Here is a 21,052-nt window from a genome sequence, read left to right on the forward strand (position 1 = left end):
TTGTTACTTTGCTTCTTTGTTTCTTTGGTTATGTTGTAAAGCTAAAAATACTCGTTACACTACTGTGTGTTTTAATTTAAAATAAGTAAGCAAAATTTGAGTGACGTGCAACGTACGTAAATTTTGCCCCCTTGAATTAGTCCATATATAATACAGAAATAAAGACAATCTTTGTATGAAAACAAAGTTTTTAAATATAATAACAGATCTAAAGTATTAATTTTATTAAAGTAATTGTAATTTTATAGTATGGTATACAGTTTTTCAAAAAATATTATAAATGTGAAAATTTAGCTTTGGGATGAAATTTTTAAATAATAATACAAGAGGAAAACAAATAACAAAATCTCAGATGAAGTTAAACATTTGTTTAGATTTTTTTTTAGCTAATAATGAATTCAAAATATTACTTTTTTCTAATTTTTATTTTTATTTCTAAGTAGAAGTCCAACATTTAGCTAGTCTTTAAAGGATCGTCACATTATTTCTTGAATATCAATTGAATTTCCCAGACAAAAAGATTGCAGTAGTGGGTTATAACTAGGACTTGGTGTTGGGGAGGGGGGGGGTGAATTTGATTGAAGCACACCACAACAGGTAGTATGGAATAAATCTGATATATCTAAATTTTTTTACTAAATAGCTTCATTGAAGGTGAAATGTTTAACTGGACGGATTGATGTTAAACAAATTATTCATTTATTTCTAAGGCTCTTGGGGGGGTTCTAACCCCCTTATTCCCCCGTAGTCACACCCCTGGACTGCAATAGATACCATTTAGGTTATCTATAGTGATGTAGTAAGTTTAACTATGTATCTTACCTGTGTAATACAATACGAGGGTACTCACCGTTCTCACGGTGTCTTCAAGCATCGCTCCCATTCTTTCGGTGAGCTCTGTGAAGGAAGGTCTAGAGTGAGGATTCACGTGCCAGCAGTCCACCATCACTTGGTATCTGTCAATCATAAAGATATGTCACATTTTACTGTCTCACAAAACGGCACGGGCTGTACTGATATGGATGAGTCACATGTGTTTACAGCACGGTACCTCCGCACACCGTCTTGCCTACACTGGAGATCCATGTTTACCACATCACGTTTCCGTGAAATATAAATTTCACCAACGTAAACGATCTATACTTCTACTTCGCTTCACCACTGTCAAGGTCAGAGTCCTGCCCTTCTCCTAACTACTCCAAATTCTATCCTCTTCTGCAGTCCTGCCGTGTTTTTGTGTTACCTTGGCTGCCAAGATATCAGTCAAAGTGAACGCTTACAAGTGACATGTCTTGATTATCTTGTTGTCTAAGATTGTATAATAATTAGATATTTTGTTAATTTTTTTGTTACTACATACCTAATACAAACTATATATTCAGCAGGGATCACTTCGGGCTGGTTTATACTTTCCAGTTAAACCTACCACTGGGCACAGCAAACACAGATGTGTCACTTAAATCTGGGCAACCTTATCGATGTCCAGAAGCAGCACATCACTAACCGCAAACGTCGAGATTCTGGTGTGCAAGGGCAATTCGAAAGGTCTAGTCTACTGCGGGAGATGACTGTTGGTGTTGGTGGGGTTCGTTCCCTAAGTATCAGACGTTCTTGCTAACCTCAACAAGTGTGTACTACCCCCTGCCTGCTTTTACTGGAGAGGCTGATTCAGAGCTGGCCTCCCCTTCTTCTGGGGGACATGAATTTGAGATTTTTTTTCCCCTTGGAGCGGCCTACTGCCATGCCCTTAAACCTCAAGGGTTTTTTGCGCACCCCGGAAACACACCATGAGGCCCACCAGTCTACAACTTCAGCAGTTCAACAAACCGCCGAAAACAACCTATCAAGTCCTCCTGGGAAAATTCACCACCTGTCCAAACTACCAAAGATGGCATACCGCTCTCTTGCTATTGCAGGGCAATCAAAGAGCAGGTGCTCAGCAGTCTCCTCCTGCTCATTACACCTTCCACAGAGCGGATCCTCCTGAAGGATGTCGACTCTGTGAAGATGCTTCCTCAGGTGACCATGCCCCGTAATGAGACCAATGACCTTAGAAGACATTGATCTGTTTAATGAGAGAAGGTCCGAAGCCACCCTGGAGGAAGATGACTGTAATACCATTCTACTCACTCTCAAACCCGGATGCAACCTCCACCTTCTCCCATGCTCCGCGCGAATCCATTTCGAGACAACCCTAGAGGATTCACACCTTGGAACACCGCAGAACGGTTGAGGGCCTGTCATAATTGTCGCTGAGCCCTGGTTGGCCAGGGCATCAGCTCTTTCGTTCCCAAGAATCCCCTCATGACCAGGAACCCAACAAACGGTTACATTGTTGATTCTGGCAAGGGAGGAAACGGCCTGATAGCAATCCCAAACCAGTTTGGATTTGATCACGCAAGAATCCAGCGCCATCACCGCTGCCTGACTGTCCGTGAAAATATTAATTGTCTTGCTCCTATATCGCAGACGAAGATTCTCACGAGCACATTCCATAATAGCTGCGAACTCCGCTTGAAAGACTGTCAGGACTGTCATACGGACCCATAGGGAAATTAGTGTCCTAATTCTTCCTCATGGGTATCGATAGGAGGTGGCTCCTACTCTCTAACCTTACCTATCCTGAATATACTGTCACTCCAGAAGCAGCGCTATAGGTTAAAAACACTATATGTAATTATGATTTTTTAAGTAAAATATTTTTAATGTACTATTTATTAACGCATACTCATAAGCTTCATTACTCCTTTAATTGTCACTGATATTGTTAAAGGAAATTGCATTATGTAACTATTACTATAAAAACACATTTTTCTTGATTTTTCAGAATTGTATAAAGAATACAAACACATATTTTAGGAACGTTTTAGTATTTTAATATACGAAAGTTATGTATCTAAATACGCCTTTTTGTTATAATTCTCCACAACTTGTTCCGTACAATTTTGTTGTATTTCCTGCACCACCCTGTATGACAAGTATGTGACTCATGCCAAAAATTACTAAATTCAATTAGGCCAGTAATGTTGTGTATTTACATGTTGTGAGGAAATAAACTTTATAAAAGCTCCAACACATGACAAAAAGTAAAGATCTATCCTATAGCTTGTAGGCTGACGCAATAACATAACTGACAAAGACAACAGCTAAAATCTGAGTGAGGGAACAAGGGATACAACTGCACATGGCTCTGTCTTGGTTGACTCATGCCAAAACATTTTTTTTAATATATGTTCCACAAAGTAAATGTGTTTTGTGACATCTGTAACTATAAGTGTACAATGAGTCACCATGCCATAATGAACATGTTAAGACGCAGCAATTTTAATGTCCGTGTTCATCTATTCTAACTTCTAGGCCTCACTACTTAGAGATAGGAACAGAGATCAGGTGGGCATTGATGACAGGTTTTGAAACATGAAAAAATAATAAACATAAAATGGAAATATTCAGTTTTTAAGAGTTTAAGCTTTAGAGGTTTGATCATGCAATTACTGAGTAATATAAGTTTCTTACATTCATTAACATGTTCACGATGATGTGGGCCATTTATGGTACATGACTTCCTCAAAGATATCTGGCATGGGTCAATAGTGGCCCATGGCTAACATTAGCTAAATCCCGTCATAGACCACCAGTGGCCTACAAACTATTCATATTTGTATATTGTCTTTTTAATGTGAAGATCTTAGTAAAATATTCCTTTTTCTATGAAAGTGTGCCAACATACATAACAACTCATCAAATATCACATGTTTTTAACATGAAATGCATTTTGGTTTTTGTTATTTTACATGTATAATATATCCGTAATAAGAAAATATTCTCAAACTCACAGTCTATTCCTACGTGTTGTCATTTTTGTCCTATTCTTTAACATTTGAAAAAACCAAAAAGGACACTGTTATTCCATTCATATAAACTTGAATCAAAACTATAAGTAAACATACTTACACTTGCTTGGTTGAATACTTCGGTTGCTCCATTCGATAACCTTCTGCTAGTTTGGTGAACAGTTTTTCACCCCATTCCATTCCTGAAACAATTATGTGCACAATTATGTTCCCTTTATCAAAACCATTATTCTATATACCTAGTATGTAAATTATAGGATTAAATGTATTGCATATATAAAGTTTAGGTAATTAACAAGAACAAGGCGTGTTCAAAAAATAACAGGAATTTTTCAGTTTTGCAGGTTTGGAGAGTTTAATGATTTTTGTTTATTACTTTGCTACTCATGCTCCTGAATTATAATACAATTTCCAGCTGTATACATTGTTTAATTTTGCAGTGGGAGCTGCTAAGGTTAGACGTGTTTTATGAACTCGGAAAGTTTTGTTTGTTAAAAATATGGATCAAAGAATTTGTATAAAATTTTTTGTGAAAATGTTATAAAGTGTAACAAAGTGTGGGAAAGGCCTATGGTGAGTCTGCTATGAGTAAAAGAAGGGTTTACAAGTGGTATAAACGTTTCAAAGGTGGCTGTAAAGATATTGAAGATGACGAAAGCTCTGGACGCCCATCAGCACATCAACAATTGATAAAAACGTGAAAAAATGGTTATCAACGATTGCCGTATTACAATCAGAGAAGTCGTTGATTATGTTAGCATATCAATTGCGTCATGCCATGAAATATTTCAAATATTTTTGGTAAGAAACGTGTAGCAGCAAAATGTGTTCCAAAATTGATGAACCACAGTAGTTGTGAATGGCAGTTTCTCAGGAGTCACTAAATGAAGTCAACGACGGTGTAGAATTACTGAAACGTGTTTTAACAGTTGACAAAACATACATGGTTAAAGAGTCGTCAGTTTACAAAAATAGATGTCATTAAAAGTGCATCACTCAAGAGCTAAAGGCTATCCCAAAGATTGAGTGAAGGAAACAGGATTTTTCCCAACATTTGCCATCGTTCAGTGATACAAAAAAAAAAAAAAAAAATCAATAACACTTGAATGAATAGTGTTACTGATTTTTTGTATCACTGAACGATGGCAAATGTCTGGAAAAATCCTGTTTCCTTCACAATCCTTCCATCGTCAAAAACAAACTTCAAACCAAAGACCGAGGTTGAGAAGTGTTTTGAGGATTGGAAAAAGCGGCGGCATTTATAATATCTAATGGCGACTATTTTTAACAAGACAAAATGAATGTAGACAAATAAATAAATGAGTATTTTTTTTCAAAAAGTGAAAATTCCTGTTATGTTTTAAACATACCTCGTATAGCCAGAGTAAAAAAATTGAAGTGAGAAGACCGTTTCGCTCTATTTATAATACCATTGATGTTCATGTCAGGTCAAATTTAATTTCAGTGAAAATTTAAATTGCAGCTTTACTTATTACACTGGCATAATTAATTCTGAATATGATTGTACAACCAGCACATACTTTTTTAATCAAAGGTATCAAAATTAAAAGATAGTATTACATAGTTGCTGGTAGTCACTGACCTGGGTAAGGTTCGCAAGCCAGAGAGAACAGCTCCCACAGAGTGATGCCGTACGCCCAAACGTCAGACTGGGTGGAGAACACTCTGTCTTGTATAGACTCTAGAGCCATCCACTTGACTGGCAGAGGGTCCTGTCAAAACATATGCTAGCTGTAGTCCATTGTGATATCAACAAGTTTCTGGTTCAAACTGCGTCAAAAAATTGCTGGCACAAATAAAATCTTTAAATATTTTGGCTTGGCTGTGAAGAGTCATTTTCAGCCAAAGTGTTGGACCTAACATTCAGTTTTTATGGTTTGTTGATTCTCCACAGTGAGACGGAAATATTTCAAGATTTTTTTTAAAATTGGCACATGATGTACAAAAGTGTACAGGTACTGGTGCTTCATCAAGTTACTTAAAACTTACAACTTTATTTGTTTATAAAGAGCTGTACATGTTTTAATGAACTAAGAATATTTTTATTTTTTAATTAATCTAAGAATACACAGTTACATTAGACTGAGCAACCAGTCCCAGAAATTGTATGTTATTTTGAAATTAAAATACTGTTACATTTTCTAATAGCCAAAAATGCTTTAAAAAACTTCTCGTTTTCATGAGATCGGCAACACTGGCTTCCTTCTGTGATTAACATCTGTGTGTAGCAGTGAACTATTGTGTAACATCCAAGATGGACAATGTGAGAAAATAGAAATGATGCAGCCTGTTTGCTGCGACTGACACTCAGCAGTCTTTACTTGCCATAATAGCAAGTGATCCCCAAGTTTGTGACAATGACTTCTGTAATTGTGAAATAAGTCTCGGTCATTTATTATTATTATGTATAACACCAGAAATAGAGAAAATGTATCCATAGAGTTTTATAGACTAAACAAAACTAAAAACAGTTACACAGTAATCGCTTTGAAAAGTCTAGAACTTTTTAAGACCACTTATCTCAAAATATAGTTATAATGAATTTAAAAAAAAATATATTCCTGGCTTTTAGTCAATCCATTTTATTCATTAAAAGAATTTTTTTACTGTGGAACTGTTAGTTTCTAGACATAACCTATTTAGTTTACGATTAGATTTTAAATGTTAATGTTTTTATGTCATTTTATTTATACAGACCATATTTTATCAATGTATATTTTCAAATAATTTAAATTGTGGTGTGACTGTTTAGGCAACTTCATGTTTTGGGTACCAAAACTTTCCTTATCTGGACTTCTGCTAGTTTTCATATTTTATACATGACTTGTGTTGATGATCGTGTAAGTTTTATGACAATAAACATATTCTTATTCTTATTAAATACTCACAGTACCATATAAAGTGGATTGTTATCAAAATATTACGATCTTGATGTTTAAATAAGTGAGTGACAAGTCATAAGTATTTTAAATATATCTAAAGTATTACTATTCCTAAGATCAAAATAGCTTTATTAACTTCCTCAAAGAAACCTGTCTAACACTAAACTGAAAATTTTCGTTGGGAAATATATTCAGAAAATCAGAATAATTATGAGAACAACTGCAACTATTAACATTATTTACTACCTTATATATATATATATATATATATATATATATATATATATATATATATATATATATATATATATATATCTACAAAATAAGAATTACACCTATCACTACTGAGACCATAAGTAACAAATTTTTGTGTTTTACAAACACTACTCTGAAAAGGTTTTAAGAAAATCCAAAATTAATGAGATTCCAGGTGGCCTAAACCTTATTACAAGCATTTTCAATTATTTTGCTAATGTAGCTGTATTACACAAAACAAATTTTTAAACTTTTTCTAAACTTTTACAACATTCATGGATTATTCAGTGTTATTGGTGTGCTTAACCAAATAATAATAAATGTTACATTTCTTCTTCATTGACTCCAGTTCAGAACTAAACCAGCTTTTATCCCTACTTACATTATTTATTCTACTGTTAGTTTATTTAACTGGCAAAAACAAGTGTATAGAAAATAAAATCGTATTTAAAAATGTGGAACATTTATTCTTTGAATCTTTGAGCTGAATATACACTAAACCAAGTATTATATTTCAGTGCAAACAATAAGTGAGCAACTGATGAATCATTAATTAATCTTACAGGTATTTTTGTATTCCTGTTAATGTTCTTATAATTGTTTGTGATTTTAACTGTTAGAAGTAGAGCACAAAGGTCAGATAGATATAGTGATCGATACAGTTTAAACAAAAATCAACATCATAATTATATTAATAAGAACCAAAAATAGTGTCTTTCTATGTCTAATGATAACCTGTGTATGAATTTATTTCATTTTCAAAATATAAAGAAAATCAGCCTAATAAAAATCCAGACAGTCTCAATATAGTTGTATTACGTTTTTTAACAGTATAAAAATAGACAAATCACTTACATCTCCTTTCTTGTGATAGTTTACGTCTGTGTACATACTCTTGGAGAGGCCAAAGTCACAGATCTTGACGATGTTGTCCTCGGCCAGCAGCACATTTCTTGCTGCAAGATCTCCGTGTAGAACCTGTGACAAACCTCTCCTCAGTTTACTGCTAGTTATTGTCACAAGGGATGTTTACATAATTCCTCTTCCGATTGTTGTGTAAGAGAAAGTATTTTCACATTGAAATGTGAAATTTTGGTTTTTATTGAAAAGTTATTTTTTGAAACTCCCCTTCGAAGTTACCACTAACATATTCAAGCCCAGCCCAATTTCAGGAAATACCACCCAAAATTCCAAACTCGGTAATTTTACCCTATTGTATTGATTTATACAATATTATTCAATTTTACCTCATTACCAACCTCAACCAGAGTTTTTCCCTTCCAAACAAGATACTGGATGACACCATGTATTTTGCACTTTGAGGGAGATTTATTTTTTTAGACATTTTTCACAAAACGTATTGTATTAACAGTTCTCGATGTACTAACGTCGAACCTATCTCATTGCAGAGGGGAGAAAACACACTATACAGCACTGGTTCCAACATGCAGAAAATAATATCCCTTTGGCCGGGAGAGCCTCAGTACACTTACTTTCTGGATATGCTTTGTACCTTGAGTTTGTTTGACTCATAAGTACGAGGTGTTGCAGGTAAACTATTGTGTAATATCTGAGATTGACAATGTGAGAAACAGAAATGATACAGATTGTTGGATGTGACTGACACTTAGCAGTCCTTACTTGCTATCACAGCAAATGACACATACAATTCTAACATAAAACTTCATTAAGTTTGGAGACATTTGAAAATAGGTAAAAAATGTAATTGATGTCTAAGTAAAATTTTCGTTATTGAATCCAGATTTCAAATTTGAATCATTATAATTAATGCTCCCCATTTTCCACTTAATTTTCATAAGAATTTTTCAAATTACTTGCAACTCTTAACAACTAACTTATAAGTAAATATATTGTATACAATCTGATATTTTAGTTACATTTTCCAAATTTTTCTTTAATAAAAATAATAAACTTTATAAACCAAAAATATTGTTTGTGGGTTTGTAAAAACTTTATTTCATGCACAAACCATGTATATACATAGGGACTCGAACCCGGATCTCTCATTTGCCGGGTGAGTGCGCTACCACTACACCAGAGAGACCTTACTTTTTACGATTAATTTATTTTGTATTTGGCCGTTTATGTCACATATGAGTTTAAATAACCAAACTAACATATGATCGGAAGACCAAATACCTGTCAAACGACTTTTATTTACATTAATTAAATTTGTATAAATGGCATTAGCCGAATTTAATTTCAATAAATATTGAATCACAAAAAGTACTTGCTCCGCCGGGACTCGAACCCGGATCTTTCACTTGCTGGGTGAATGTGCTACCACTACCACTGTTTTGTGATTCAATGATTATTGATTTTATATATATATATATATATATATATATATATATATATTTGTTTTTAAATTGATCCTCGATTTATGTAAATAAAAATTATTTAAAAAAATCATTTTAAACTATCTATTATGGGTAGTGTGGCAGATACTGTTTTGGTAATAATTGCCCGATCTTTTTGGCACGAAAAATCTGAAAAGCAGTGGTCCTGAAAAGGTTAACTGTACCCTTCACATTTATTACTAAAAACATAAAGGTGACAACAATTCAGCAGTGGTCTCCTTCTTCTCTTCCCTCCTCCACTCAGATAACCTCTATACACAACCTTAATAACGTACCTTTCTTGAGGCCAGGTACTCCATCCCCCGAGCGATTTGGAATCCCCAGCAGATGAGGTCCTGAGTGCAGACAGACCCCAGGCCATCCTTGTAGTCTCCCCTGTCCTTGTTGCGCCACTCATGATCTCTACAGATGAGGTATCCATCTTCCCCTACACAAGGTACATTAATAGTATTAATAGCCTCGGTGTATAAATAATGTTACATTTGATAATATTATTTTAGCGATTCATCAGATTTTATAAAGGTATTATTTTAATTCAAGAACTATTACAGTAAATAGTTTTTAACCATCTACTGAGAACACAGGGATTACGAAATCATCAGCATCGGATGAGAGTCAGCACACAGTGTGCTCAGTATAAGGACTCAAACTAAATTTTACTGAAAGTTTGATAGTAGGCTTTGGTGGAGAAAGGAATTTAAAGATTATAATTCTCTCTATAAGACATTACTAGCAAAAGAAATGCTAGGATATGTTCCTTAAAAAGAGGAGAAACATTATTCAACTGATGAATATTATTAACCTTAAACCACAGCATATGGATAAATCCACATTGTATATTTTAGTTTATTTTACACAATACAATTCACAAACGCATTGCAAATGAGTACGAATTTATTGATTTATGACCATTGTAAAGCAAACTAGAAAGTGTCCATCAAAAAATAATTTAACACATTCACAACAACGGCAATTTCCGCAATATTTTATATAGGTACCATCGAATTTTTTTAAAGTCTAAGTAAAAAATACATTTAAATATGTATTTTTTATTGTTTCTCCGTGTACAGATACCTAAAAAAAATTAACTTAAAAATCAAGCAATCGTTCACCTGAAGGGTATACGATAGGCTGAGGTATTTAATTAAGTGCGGTATCAAATTTAACAAACCACCAAGACAGGCAAACAATAAAGGTGCAATAAGGGAATGCATAACGAGTACCCCAACGGGCCCGTTGGTACCCGGTTAAGTACAAGACAGCAGTCGTGCATGCTATACTACGTATGAATAATTTTGCTAAGTTTTTTAATAAAATAAGATTACGTATTTAATTTGTAATTACAATATACAGGGTGTCCAAAAAGTCCCGGGTCGGTTAAATATTTTTTCAAAATATTTAAAATAGAGCTACAAAACCTCACACAAAGTTACTGGACATAAAAATCTAATTTATCACATATTCAGTGATCCGCTACTTCCTCAGGGGGGCAGCCCGCTAGGAGTCAGAAGAAAATCTTAAATGTAAGCATAGGTTGATATGCATATCAAATTTAGTAGAGTACATAGCCGCAAAACCGACCTCAAACGGATAACCGAGTCAAAAATGACAGCCGTTCAAAGATGGCAAGAGTTTAGGTCCAAAAAGTCCCGGGTCGGTTAAATATTTTTCAAAATATTTTAAAATATAGCTACAAAACCTCACACAAAGTTACTGGACATAAAAATGTATTTTATCACATATTCAGTGATCTGCTACTTCCTCAGGGGGGCGGCCCACTAGGAGTCAGAAGAAAATCTTAAATATAAGCATAGGTTGATATGCATATCAAATAAAAGGTCTTTATTAGTAGAGGACAGAGCTGCAAACCCGACCTCAAACGGATAACCGAGTCAAAAATGACAGCCGTTCAAAGATGGTATTTTGTTACATTAACCTAAGTTGCAAACTCTTGCCATCTTTGAACGGCTGTCATTTTGACTCGGTTATCCGTTTGAGGTCGGGTTTGTGGCTCTGTATTCTACTAATATAGACCTTTAATTTGATATGCATATCAAACCTATGCTTACATTTAAGATTTTTTTTTTTTTTACTCCTAGCGGGCCGCCCCCCTGAGGAAGTAGCGGATCACTGAATATGTGATAAAATACATTTTTATGTCCAGTAACTTTGTGTAAGGTTTTGTAGCTCTATTTTAAATATTTTGAAAAAATATTTAACCGACCCGGGACTCTTTTTGGACACCCTGTATAATTTCTTTAATTAGAAATAATTTATGTAGTATTATTAATCATATTGTTTCGATCATTGTTCTTGTTTTATTTTGTCTATTACACTATTTTAATTGATTACAAATTCTAATGTTTGAAATGATTGTAATATTGTTTTAGTATTATTAATACTGTGATGCTACTTTTGTAGTTATCAATTTTATTTCGTATGTTTAAAACTACAGCATTAAAAAAGTACTGATAATCTCAAATACTAAAGGATCTGCCGCCTTGTAATAGTTACCATAAATTAGGAAATTTAGTTAACCCATTGGGGAACTTGCCCGAGCGTCACTCTTTGCGGGAGCGCGAGCGGGACTGAATAATCTTGCCCGAGCAGCACTCGTTATGCTCTTTCTAGACGCTAACGATCATGTATTTGATTGTTTTTTTATTGCTAGATCGCAGTTTTGTGCCCTTGTGCATCTTTATAAGCAATTATTCTGTTTCGATACATTATGTTTGCACACTGGAACCAACAACTAAGCTTTTTTGTTATTGTTTACATTTTGCCAAATATTTAATTTTCGTCACTGCAATGTTCTGCTTACATTATAAGTATTATAGTGTCCTCATTGTTTAGTTTAGCTGTTTATAGTTGTTGAATGAGTTTTTAGTTCTTCCACTACTTCATGGAAACAAGAAAACTTGCGTACTTTACAAAGTAGGACAGATACTTGGACAGTGATATTGAGATATCAAAGATCCACAAAGGCTGACAAAAAAATTTATTATAAATAGTAATGAATGGTCATTGTATGTAATTATAAATAGTTTATTTAATTATCAATTTTAATAATAACAATTGAATGTAACTAACAGTTTTATCTCGTCTCCCAGACAACTAATTCAGGAGCTTGTCATATAATCATAAAAAAGTGAAAAAAAATGTAAGTGAATTTTTGATTGTATTATTATTGTGCTTTATAATTAAGTAATCCAATAACAACTGGTTTTGCCATGTAAAAACATTGTGTTGTTTTGAATAAAAAAAAAAATTGAAACAGATAAACAACAAATTAATAAAATATTGACAGTTGCTTTTGAATTTTTTTGTATTTCTTACTACAAAAAATTTGTAAATATATAATTAAAAATATGAAACAAAATTTACTTGGAGAAAACAACAAACACTATTGCAGAGCAACCAAATAGATTAAAATGTCCTGAAAAGTTGACTAATTTATCTTCAAACTCATTTTATTAATATTTTAGTAAATGCAAACATTTTTGCCAAAATCAATTCAAACATTCAGTCCTAGAGAGGCTAGGTTAATTGATTCCTCAATGGGTTAAATAATAAGTATATATTTAAATAGTCAATAGACTTGTTAAACTTAGGAAAATTATCAATAAATTTTTATAATTCCCAAATTATGAGGACAGATGCATTAGGTTAACTATACAGTTAACAATGACTAAAGTGACACTCTCAAGTTCAATAATGTGGGAGTGTCAATTAGACGTTCGAAAACACAGTGCGGACAACGAGGTGACACTGCTGTAGGCAGGCACTACGGTAGAGGGTGGGAAAACGACATGTTTTTCAAACGGGTAGTTAGAGGAATTTTAGAGAATCTACCCCGCTCCCTCGTACCCCTCACTACACCACACGTGAGCTCCCTACAGTAGAGGACCATGAAACTGATTCAAGATAAACAATAAGAAGAGTTACTTACCAACAGGAGTGGTGTGCGCTGCGGCGTCCCCTGTCCCTGTTCTGGACTGAGAGGACATGTCTGAGTGGATAACTAATAAGAAGAGTTACTTACCAACGGGAGTGGTGTGCGCTGCGGCGTCCCCTGTCCCTGTTCTGGACTGAGAGGACATGTCTGAGTGGATAACTAATAAGAAGAGTTACTTACCAACAGGAGTGGTGTGCGCTGCGGCGTCCCCTGTCCCTGTTCTGGACTGTGAGGACATGTCTGAGTGGATAACTAATAAGAAGAGTTACTTACCAACGGGAGTGGTGTGCGCTGCGGTGTCCCCTGTCCCTGTTCTGGACTGAGAGGACATGTCTGAGTGGATAACTAATAAGAAGAGTTACTTACCAACGGGAGTGGTGTGCGCTGCGGTGTCCCCTGTCCCTGTTCTGGACTGTGAGGACATGTCTGAGTGGATAACTAATAAGAAGAGTTACTTACCAACAGGAGTGGTGTGCGCTGCGGCGTCCCCTGTCCCTGTTCTGGACTGAGAGGACATGTCTGAGTGGATAACTAATAAGAAGAGTTACTTACCAACGGGAGTGGTGTGCGCTGCGGCGTCCCCTGTCCCTGTTCTGGACTGAGAGGACATGTCTGAGTGGATAACTAATAAGAAGAGTTACTTACCAACAGGAGTGGTGTGCGCTGCGGCGTCCCCTGTCCCTGTTCTGGACTGTGAGGACATGTCTGAGTGGATAACTAATAAGAAGAGTTACTTACCAACGGGAGTGGTGTGCGCTGCGGTGTCCCCTGTCCCTGTTCTGGACTGTGAGGACATGTCTGAGTGGATAACTAATAAGAAGAGTTACTTACCAACGGGAGTGGTGTGCGCTGCGGTGTCCCCTGTCCCTGTTCTGGACTGTGAGGACATGTCTGAGTGGATAACTAATAAGAAGAGTTACTTACCAACAGGAGTGGTGTGCGCTGCGGTGTCCCCTGTCCCTGTTCTGGACTGTGAGGACATGTCTGAGTGGATAACTAATAAGAAGAGTTACTTACCAACGGGAGTGGTGTGCGCTGCGGTGTCCCCTGTCCCTGTTCTGGACTGTGAGGACATGTCTGAGTGGATAACTAATAAGAAGAGTTACTTACCAACGGGAGTGGTGTGCGCTGCGGCGTCCCCTGTCCCTGTTCTGGACTGAGAGGACATGTCTGAGTGGATAACTAATAAGAAGAGTTACTTACCAACAGGAGTGGTGTGCGCTGCGGCGTCCCCTGTCCCTGTTCTGGACTGTGAGGACATGTCTGAGTGGATAACTAATAAGAAGAGTTACTTACCAACAGGAGTGGTGTGCGCTGCGGTGTCCCCTGTCCCTGTTCTGGACTGTGAGGACATGTCTGAGTGGATAACTAATAAGAAGAGTTACTTACCAACAGGAGTGGTGTGCGCTGCGGCGTCCCCTGTCCCTGTTCTGGACTGTGAGGACATGTCTGAGTGGATAACTAATAAGAAGAGTTACTTACCAACAGGAGTGGTGTGCGCTGCGGCGTCCCCTGTCCCTGTTCTGGACTGTGAGGACATGTCTGAGTGGATAAGAGTGGTGTCTGTGTTGTGGGAGAACGCAGCACTTGTCCTCATCGATGTGTTGCCATTTGAATGTACTCCAGGCCCAAATGGAGAGCCAGGGAAATTTCCACTGGAAAACCGTTTTTATATAACATCAGAATTGGTTACTTTAAATATAATTAGTTACTAGCTGTAACCCACTACTTCGCATGCACTCATCAAATCCAAAGTCTTTGTACTACTTAGTGAAAGCACTTATGATGTAATATAAACATATTTAAAACGTAAGTACGCATACATCAGGTAGATATATTTAATTAAGTATTCATAGTTACAAGTATCAGAGTTTAAGCTGACTGTTATATCATGGTTTGCGTGTGTAGGAGCATTTCTGGTTTAAATTAATTATATTTCCAAAATACACAGGTCACGGAAACTTGTTTTGTTTTTCGGACTGTAGTCTGGTAATAAATGGATCGTTAAAGCATGTTAGTGTTCATTTCTCAGTTTTTCCATAAGCGACCCCCTCTCTGTTAACTTGTATATCATGACAGGTTGGCCACCCGACAAAGAAAACCAGGAAGTAAACCCAAAGTTGATTAGTCCGGTACACGATATTATATGCCTTGTAATCTGTCCAACTGTGAGTTCCACAACGAGCGGAAGATGAAGTCGGCAAATTGTTTACTAAGGTTTATACGAGTGTAGTGAACTAAGTATCTTTTATTTTGTACAAGGCGTTTTATGTATAAATCAAGTTTCAGCCAGCCTATTGAGCTAACGATATTCGTTATTTTAGTGTTAATTGATTTGTGTATATTATTTTTTTAATTTGAAATGTCTAGTTGTGGTGTGTGTTTGAAGCCTATTACAGGTAATAAGCCTAAAGTAACGTGCAGCGACTGCAAAACCGATTTTCATGCTGTGTGCTTGAAATTTAGTAAAGCGGATGTAGACTGCATTACCCAGGATGGTATGGTGGTGGAGGTGTAAGAACTGTGCAGCTGAAAGACGGAAAAGTATGCGGTTTGAGTCAGAGGCAGGGCGAGGGCAGGTTATCTCTTGAAGACGTTATGAAGGTCGTCACAGAAATAAGGGACAGTCAAAAAACAGTATGAAAAAAGTTTTAATACTGCCATCGAAGCTTTGTGGTGTGAATTTTTGCAACTTGCAGAAAATACAGATGCAGTGAAGGCTCAGAGCAACGAGTGTAGTAAAATGAGTAATCTCATAGAGGCCCTCACAACTGAAAATAGCCAATTAAAAAAAAAGTAAAGGAGTTGGAAAACTCGTCTTGAAGACATTGAGCAATACTCAAGAAGCAATTGCATTGAGATTCAAGGAATTCCTCTGGAGCCTGCAGAAAATGTGTTAAACATTGTTAAAGACGTCGGAAGGGCCTTGGGCTTTGATATCTCTGACACTATGGTTGACGCCTGTCACAGGTTGGGTGTACAGAAAACTGGAGACAAGCCACCAGGGATAATAGTGAAATTTGTGCGTCGCATGGACAAAGAGAGTTTTATTCAGCGGAGGCGTGTGAAGACGGCCCTGTCGACCCGTCACATTGGCAGGAAGGACGATTGCCCCGATCTATGTCAATGAGTCGCTGTCACCAGCTCGGAGGAGGTTACATGCATTGGCGAGGAAGTTTCAGCGTGGAGAAGAAACTACAAATTCCTCTGGGTCCGAAACGGGAAAATCTTCATGAGAAAAGAAGATAAAGCGCCAGTCAAGGTCATCTCGAGTGAGGAGGACTTACAACGGTATCTGTAATTATGTACATAGTCTCATTTAGTATTAATTTTTACACAAGTGTAAACCTTTCCATTATTGTGATTTGTATTCCAAGGGTTATTTATTTTTATTGTGTTGCTACAAAATAATATTATTTTATAATTTCTTTATGAACTAATTATAGAACTGTCAAGCGCTTTAATGCAATAACAACTTTAAGTTAGAATTATAAATATAAACAAAATGAATATTTTGAGTTTATGGAAAGGGCATCTGTTATTTTTGTATTATTATTATTGAATTTTGATTTAAATATTCTTTGATCTGGTCTTGAACCTTGATGGACTCTTGTATATATTACATTGTAGTATATTGTATTTTTGATGGATTTTTATTTGTTTAATGAAAATGAGTTTATAACAAAAACAATTTAATGACTAAAGAGTGGAAGAATTTAGAGGTATTACACCAAAAATATTTGCAGTATGAGGAGTAATTTTGATAGCTTCTTGGCTGAAATGGATGGTAGAGGTTTGCATTCCGAAATAATAGTATTGTCAGAAATTTGGATTGACGAAAATGAAATAAAATTTTTACAATATTCGTAATTATACAAGTTACATAAAACCTAACGGAGATCATAGAGCTGGAGGTATTGCAATATTTATTAAGTCGGGTATTGAAGTCAATAGTTTTGATATTGTTAATATTATGTCAGTGATATGCTAAAATTAGAATTTAAATTTAACTCTCAATATTCTGTTTAATTGCAATTTATAGACTGCACAGTTTTAGTAAGGAATTATTTTTTGAACGAAATTAACACATATTTTGTGGACAACCATAACTTCAATAATAAGAGGAATGTTTTTTTTATTGGTGACGTAAATCTTAATTTACTTATTAATGACAGAACTGTTGATAAATACAATACTTTTCTTTCTTCAAATGGATTCGAATGTTTAATAAAAGAAACAAACTAGAATTACAGCTGAATCGATTTCCTGCATTGATCACGTTTTTACAAAGATAACAAACAAATATATGACGGAGGCGGAAGTGATGGTTGTTGACACAAACATATAACGGACCACCGGATGGTTGTCTTGAGTGTACGATTCGTGTGCGCTAACCGGACGGACAGACAGATAGACACGTCACCTTGCGAGCTCTGGCCCTTCTTATCGTATTGATTACGTCCAAACTGAAAACAACTCTAGATAGCGTAGATTGGAAAGATGTCTACAGTGACACAAACCCGTCCTCTGCATTTTATACTTTTCACAGTAAGCTTCTGTCAGTCATTTCTGAATGTAAAGTTGAAAAACGCAATGCTAGGGAAAGCTTAGTTAAAATTAAACCGTGGATGAATAATTATATATGTTGCGAAAATAAAATTTAAAAACAAACTTTTTGAGAAAGTTAAAAATCACCCGAACAATGATAAATTAATTAATTATTTTAAAAAATAATAGGAATAAACTTCAGATTGAAATAAAAAAAATTTAAAAAATTCATACTATGAGAATGCTTTTAAAATCTGTAACGGTGACTCATAAAAGAAACCTGGCAAGTATTAAATGAAGTGACAGGTCAAAAAGTAAAAAATAAATCAAATAAAGAGTCTGAACATAAATGGTAATGAAGTTTAAGGATACTAAAACTATTTGTAATGAGTTTAATAATTTTTTCTTATCTAATTGTGAATACATTGGATATTAATATAAACGAAGACAAAACCTAGTAATCTGAATTCATGTTATTTTAAGAATTGCTTTAAGATAAAACACTCAGTTAACTCCATGTTTGTTGATCCAGTACTTGCTGAAGATTTGATTAGAGTAATTAATTCACTAAAGAGTGGAACTTCACCTGGGATTGATAATATTAGTTATGGTATGCTAAAAACAAATTTATCCTAAGATCTCAGATGTTTTGTTGTATTTAGTTAATTTAAGTTTTGAAAAGGGAATTTTTTTCTGGATATGTTAAAGACTGCAGTGGTGATACCCTTGCATAAAAAATAACTCTGTTAAAGATTGCAATAACTATAGACCGATATCTCTTCTTTCTATTTTCGCAAAAATATTAGAAAAATTAATGAAAAAAGAAACTAGTCACATTTTCTTGAAAGAAACAAGTTTTTTTTTAGTGAAAATCAGTTTGGATTTAGGGAAGGGTTGAGTACAGAGGTAGCATTAAAACGTTTCATGGATTTAGTTTATGAGTCCTTAAATTCCGGAAAAGAAGTTAGTGGAATTTTCTTAGATATAAAAAAAGGCATTTGACACAGTAGATCACAAAATTCTTTTGGAAAAGTTATATATGAGAGCGGGGTTAGAGGTTAGAGGAAATGCGTATTCCTGGTTTGGAAGTTATTTTATCAAAAGGAGTCAATGTGTGAAAATTAACAACGTTTTTTTAGTGAAATTGGTTACATCAGTAGTGTGGAGTACCCCAAGGGTCAATTTTGGGAGCAATTCTTTTTTTAATTTACATTAATGATCTTTGTAATGCAAAATTAAATGGAAAATTAAACATCTTTTGCGGACGACACAGCTTTGTGTTACGTAAAAAATAGTTGGACTGAAATAGAGCAAGCCATGAATTCTGACTTGAACGCTATTTCAATGGTGTGTTTACAAGCAATTGTATGCTTTTAAGTCCGGAAAAAAACAAAATACATAAATTTCAATTTAAGAAGTGAGCAAGAATTTGATAATGAAATTATATATAAATGTATGGACTGTTTTGCTTAAAAATACCATTGCAATAGTAGATGTGCAATTGTGTCACAGACTTATAGTTTGAAATATTTGGGAGTAATTTTAGACAGGGAGGTAAAAATTGGAAGAAACACATTGAAAGTTTAAAGAAAAAGTTATACAATACACTAAGATGTTTCTATTTTTTGAAAAACATGTGCACGGAAGATGTCTTAAGAATGTTGTATTTTTTCATTAGTAAACAGTAGACTGGAATATGGTATTTTCTGTTGGGGTGGGACTTTTGACAACAGTTTGAAACCAGTTTTTACACAGCAAAAGAAAATTATTAAATTAATTAAACGAAAAAGTAAATTTGAACCATCTTGGCCTTTATTTGTAGATTTTAAGAATTCTCCCTTTAAAATATATGTTTGTATATAAAGTATTAAAAATTTTTTTCGTGAAAAGTGGGAATTTGAATGAATTAAATAATTGTTACAAAGATAAATTGAGGTAATAAAGAACGTTTGGAAGCACCCCAAGCCAAATTTGACATTTTTTACGAAAAGTTATTGTTTTATGGGTCCTAGAATTTTTAATAATATTCCGAAAAGCATTGCAAATTGTACAAATGCTAAGTTGTTTGCAAAAAAAATTGAAGTTTTGGCTTTTTAAAAAAAGATATAATATTGATCACCTTATTAATATACAAGTTTAATTTGTTTGAATCTATATCGTAAAGAAACAAACAATTATTCTAAGCGGCTAGGTTTGTTGAAGTTATATTGCCACAAATTGCATTTATATAGTGGGACTTTATGTAGTTAAATAAAATATAGAAATCTTTGTAGTGCAAATTGTTTAATCTTGGAGAAGGGAACCTCTACACAGGCTTTGCCTTAGAGGCCCTATGTTTTTTGAAAGTAAATATCTATATTGGATATATACTAGAATATGTGTGTTGCATTTAAACTTATATATAGTATTTTTTATTCTTTAATTATGATAATTTTGTGATATTGTATAGTTTAATTGCAGTCATTAATTTAAGACTATATGTGAATTAATATTATTACCATCTTTTTTGATAATTTTGCACCAGATTATTTTAGTTGTGATGGATTGTAATTACTTTCGAAAAATAAATATATTCTATTCTATTCTATTCTATACATCTAATAACAAATAAATATGATTTTAGTTACATTAAGTTGCCAGAATAAAATACGTCAGCATATAAAGACTATTAGTAATTATACTACTATTATATTATATATAATATTTAAGTAAATAAGTAAACAAACAGGTACAGAATAACAAGTTTATAATTAATTAAAAACATCATTGCTTTCCCAACAAACAAAGCGAAGTGGTGCTGTATTTATCTGAGCCCATTAACTCATTGCCAACCAATTATAATTAAAATACTTTTAACCTCAGATACTGAATTAAATGTTCATTTTGCAATGGACATCATTGTGTGGATACTTAGTGTCAATAAAAATATTAAACGACCATGTGACATGATAAAATTGTATTTTATTATCTTATATTTTAAGTATTTAGTTGCCAAGCAACAATTGGATATATACCAGATCTAACACTAAAACTAAAATTTTGTTGATTATTAGCTTGACTTAGCCATTTCCAAGTATGAAGGTTAGACCTTGCCACATAATTTTCTTAAATTTCTTCATCGCCACTTTTACTCAAAATTTCGTCATCAATTTTACC

The 21,052-nt window shown here is 34.5% G+C and overlaps 1 protein-coding gene across 5 annotated transcripts in view; it reads right to left on the reverse strand.

Annotated features, from left to right (window-relative positions):
- LOC124357957 (vascular endothelial growth factor receptor kdr-like) overlaps positions 1-21,052 on the reverse strand; it is a 76,550-nt gene that overhangs the window by 10,721 nt on the left and 44,777 nt on the right. For all 5 annotated transcript variants that reach the window (XR_006922011.1, XM_046810121.1, XM_046810122.1 and 2 more), the window contains 6 exons: positions 14,831-15,003; positions 9,669-9,820; positions 7,868-7,990; positions 5,458-5,587; positions 3,955-4,036; positions 851-956 (listed from right to left, as the gene is read on the reverse strand). Coding sequence is in view for 4 of the 5 variants with exons in the window: in XM_046810121.1 (XP_046666077.1) it covers positions 851-956; positions 3,955-4,036; positions 5,458-5,587; positions 7,868-7,990; positions 9,669-9,820; positions 14,831-15,003 (766 nt within the window). In the remaining variant the exon portion in view is untranslated. The remainder of the gene's footprint in view (positions 1-850; positions 957-3,954; positions 4,037-5,457; positions 5,588-7,867; positions 7,991-9,668; positions 9,821-14,830; positions 15,004-21,052) is intronic.

This window comes from Homalodisca vitripennis, chromosome 3 (assembly GCF_021130785.1).
Source record: "Homalodisca vitripennis isolate AUS2020 chromosome 3, UT_GWSS_2.1, whole genome shotgun sequence".
Taxonomy (NCBI): Eukaryota; Metazoa; Arthropoda; class Insecta; order Hemiptera; family Cicadellidae; genus Homalodisca; species Homalodisca vitripennis.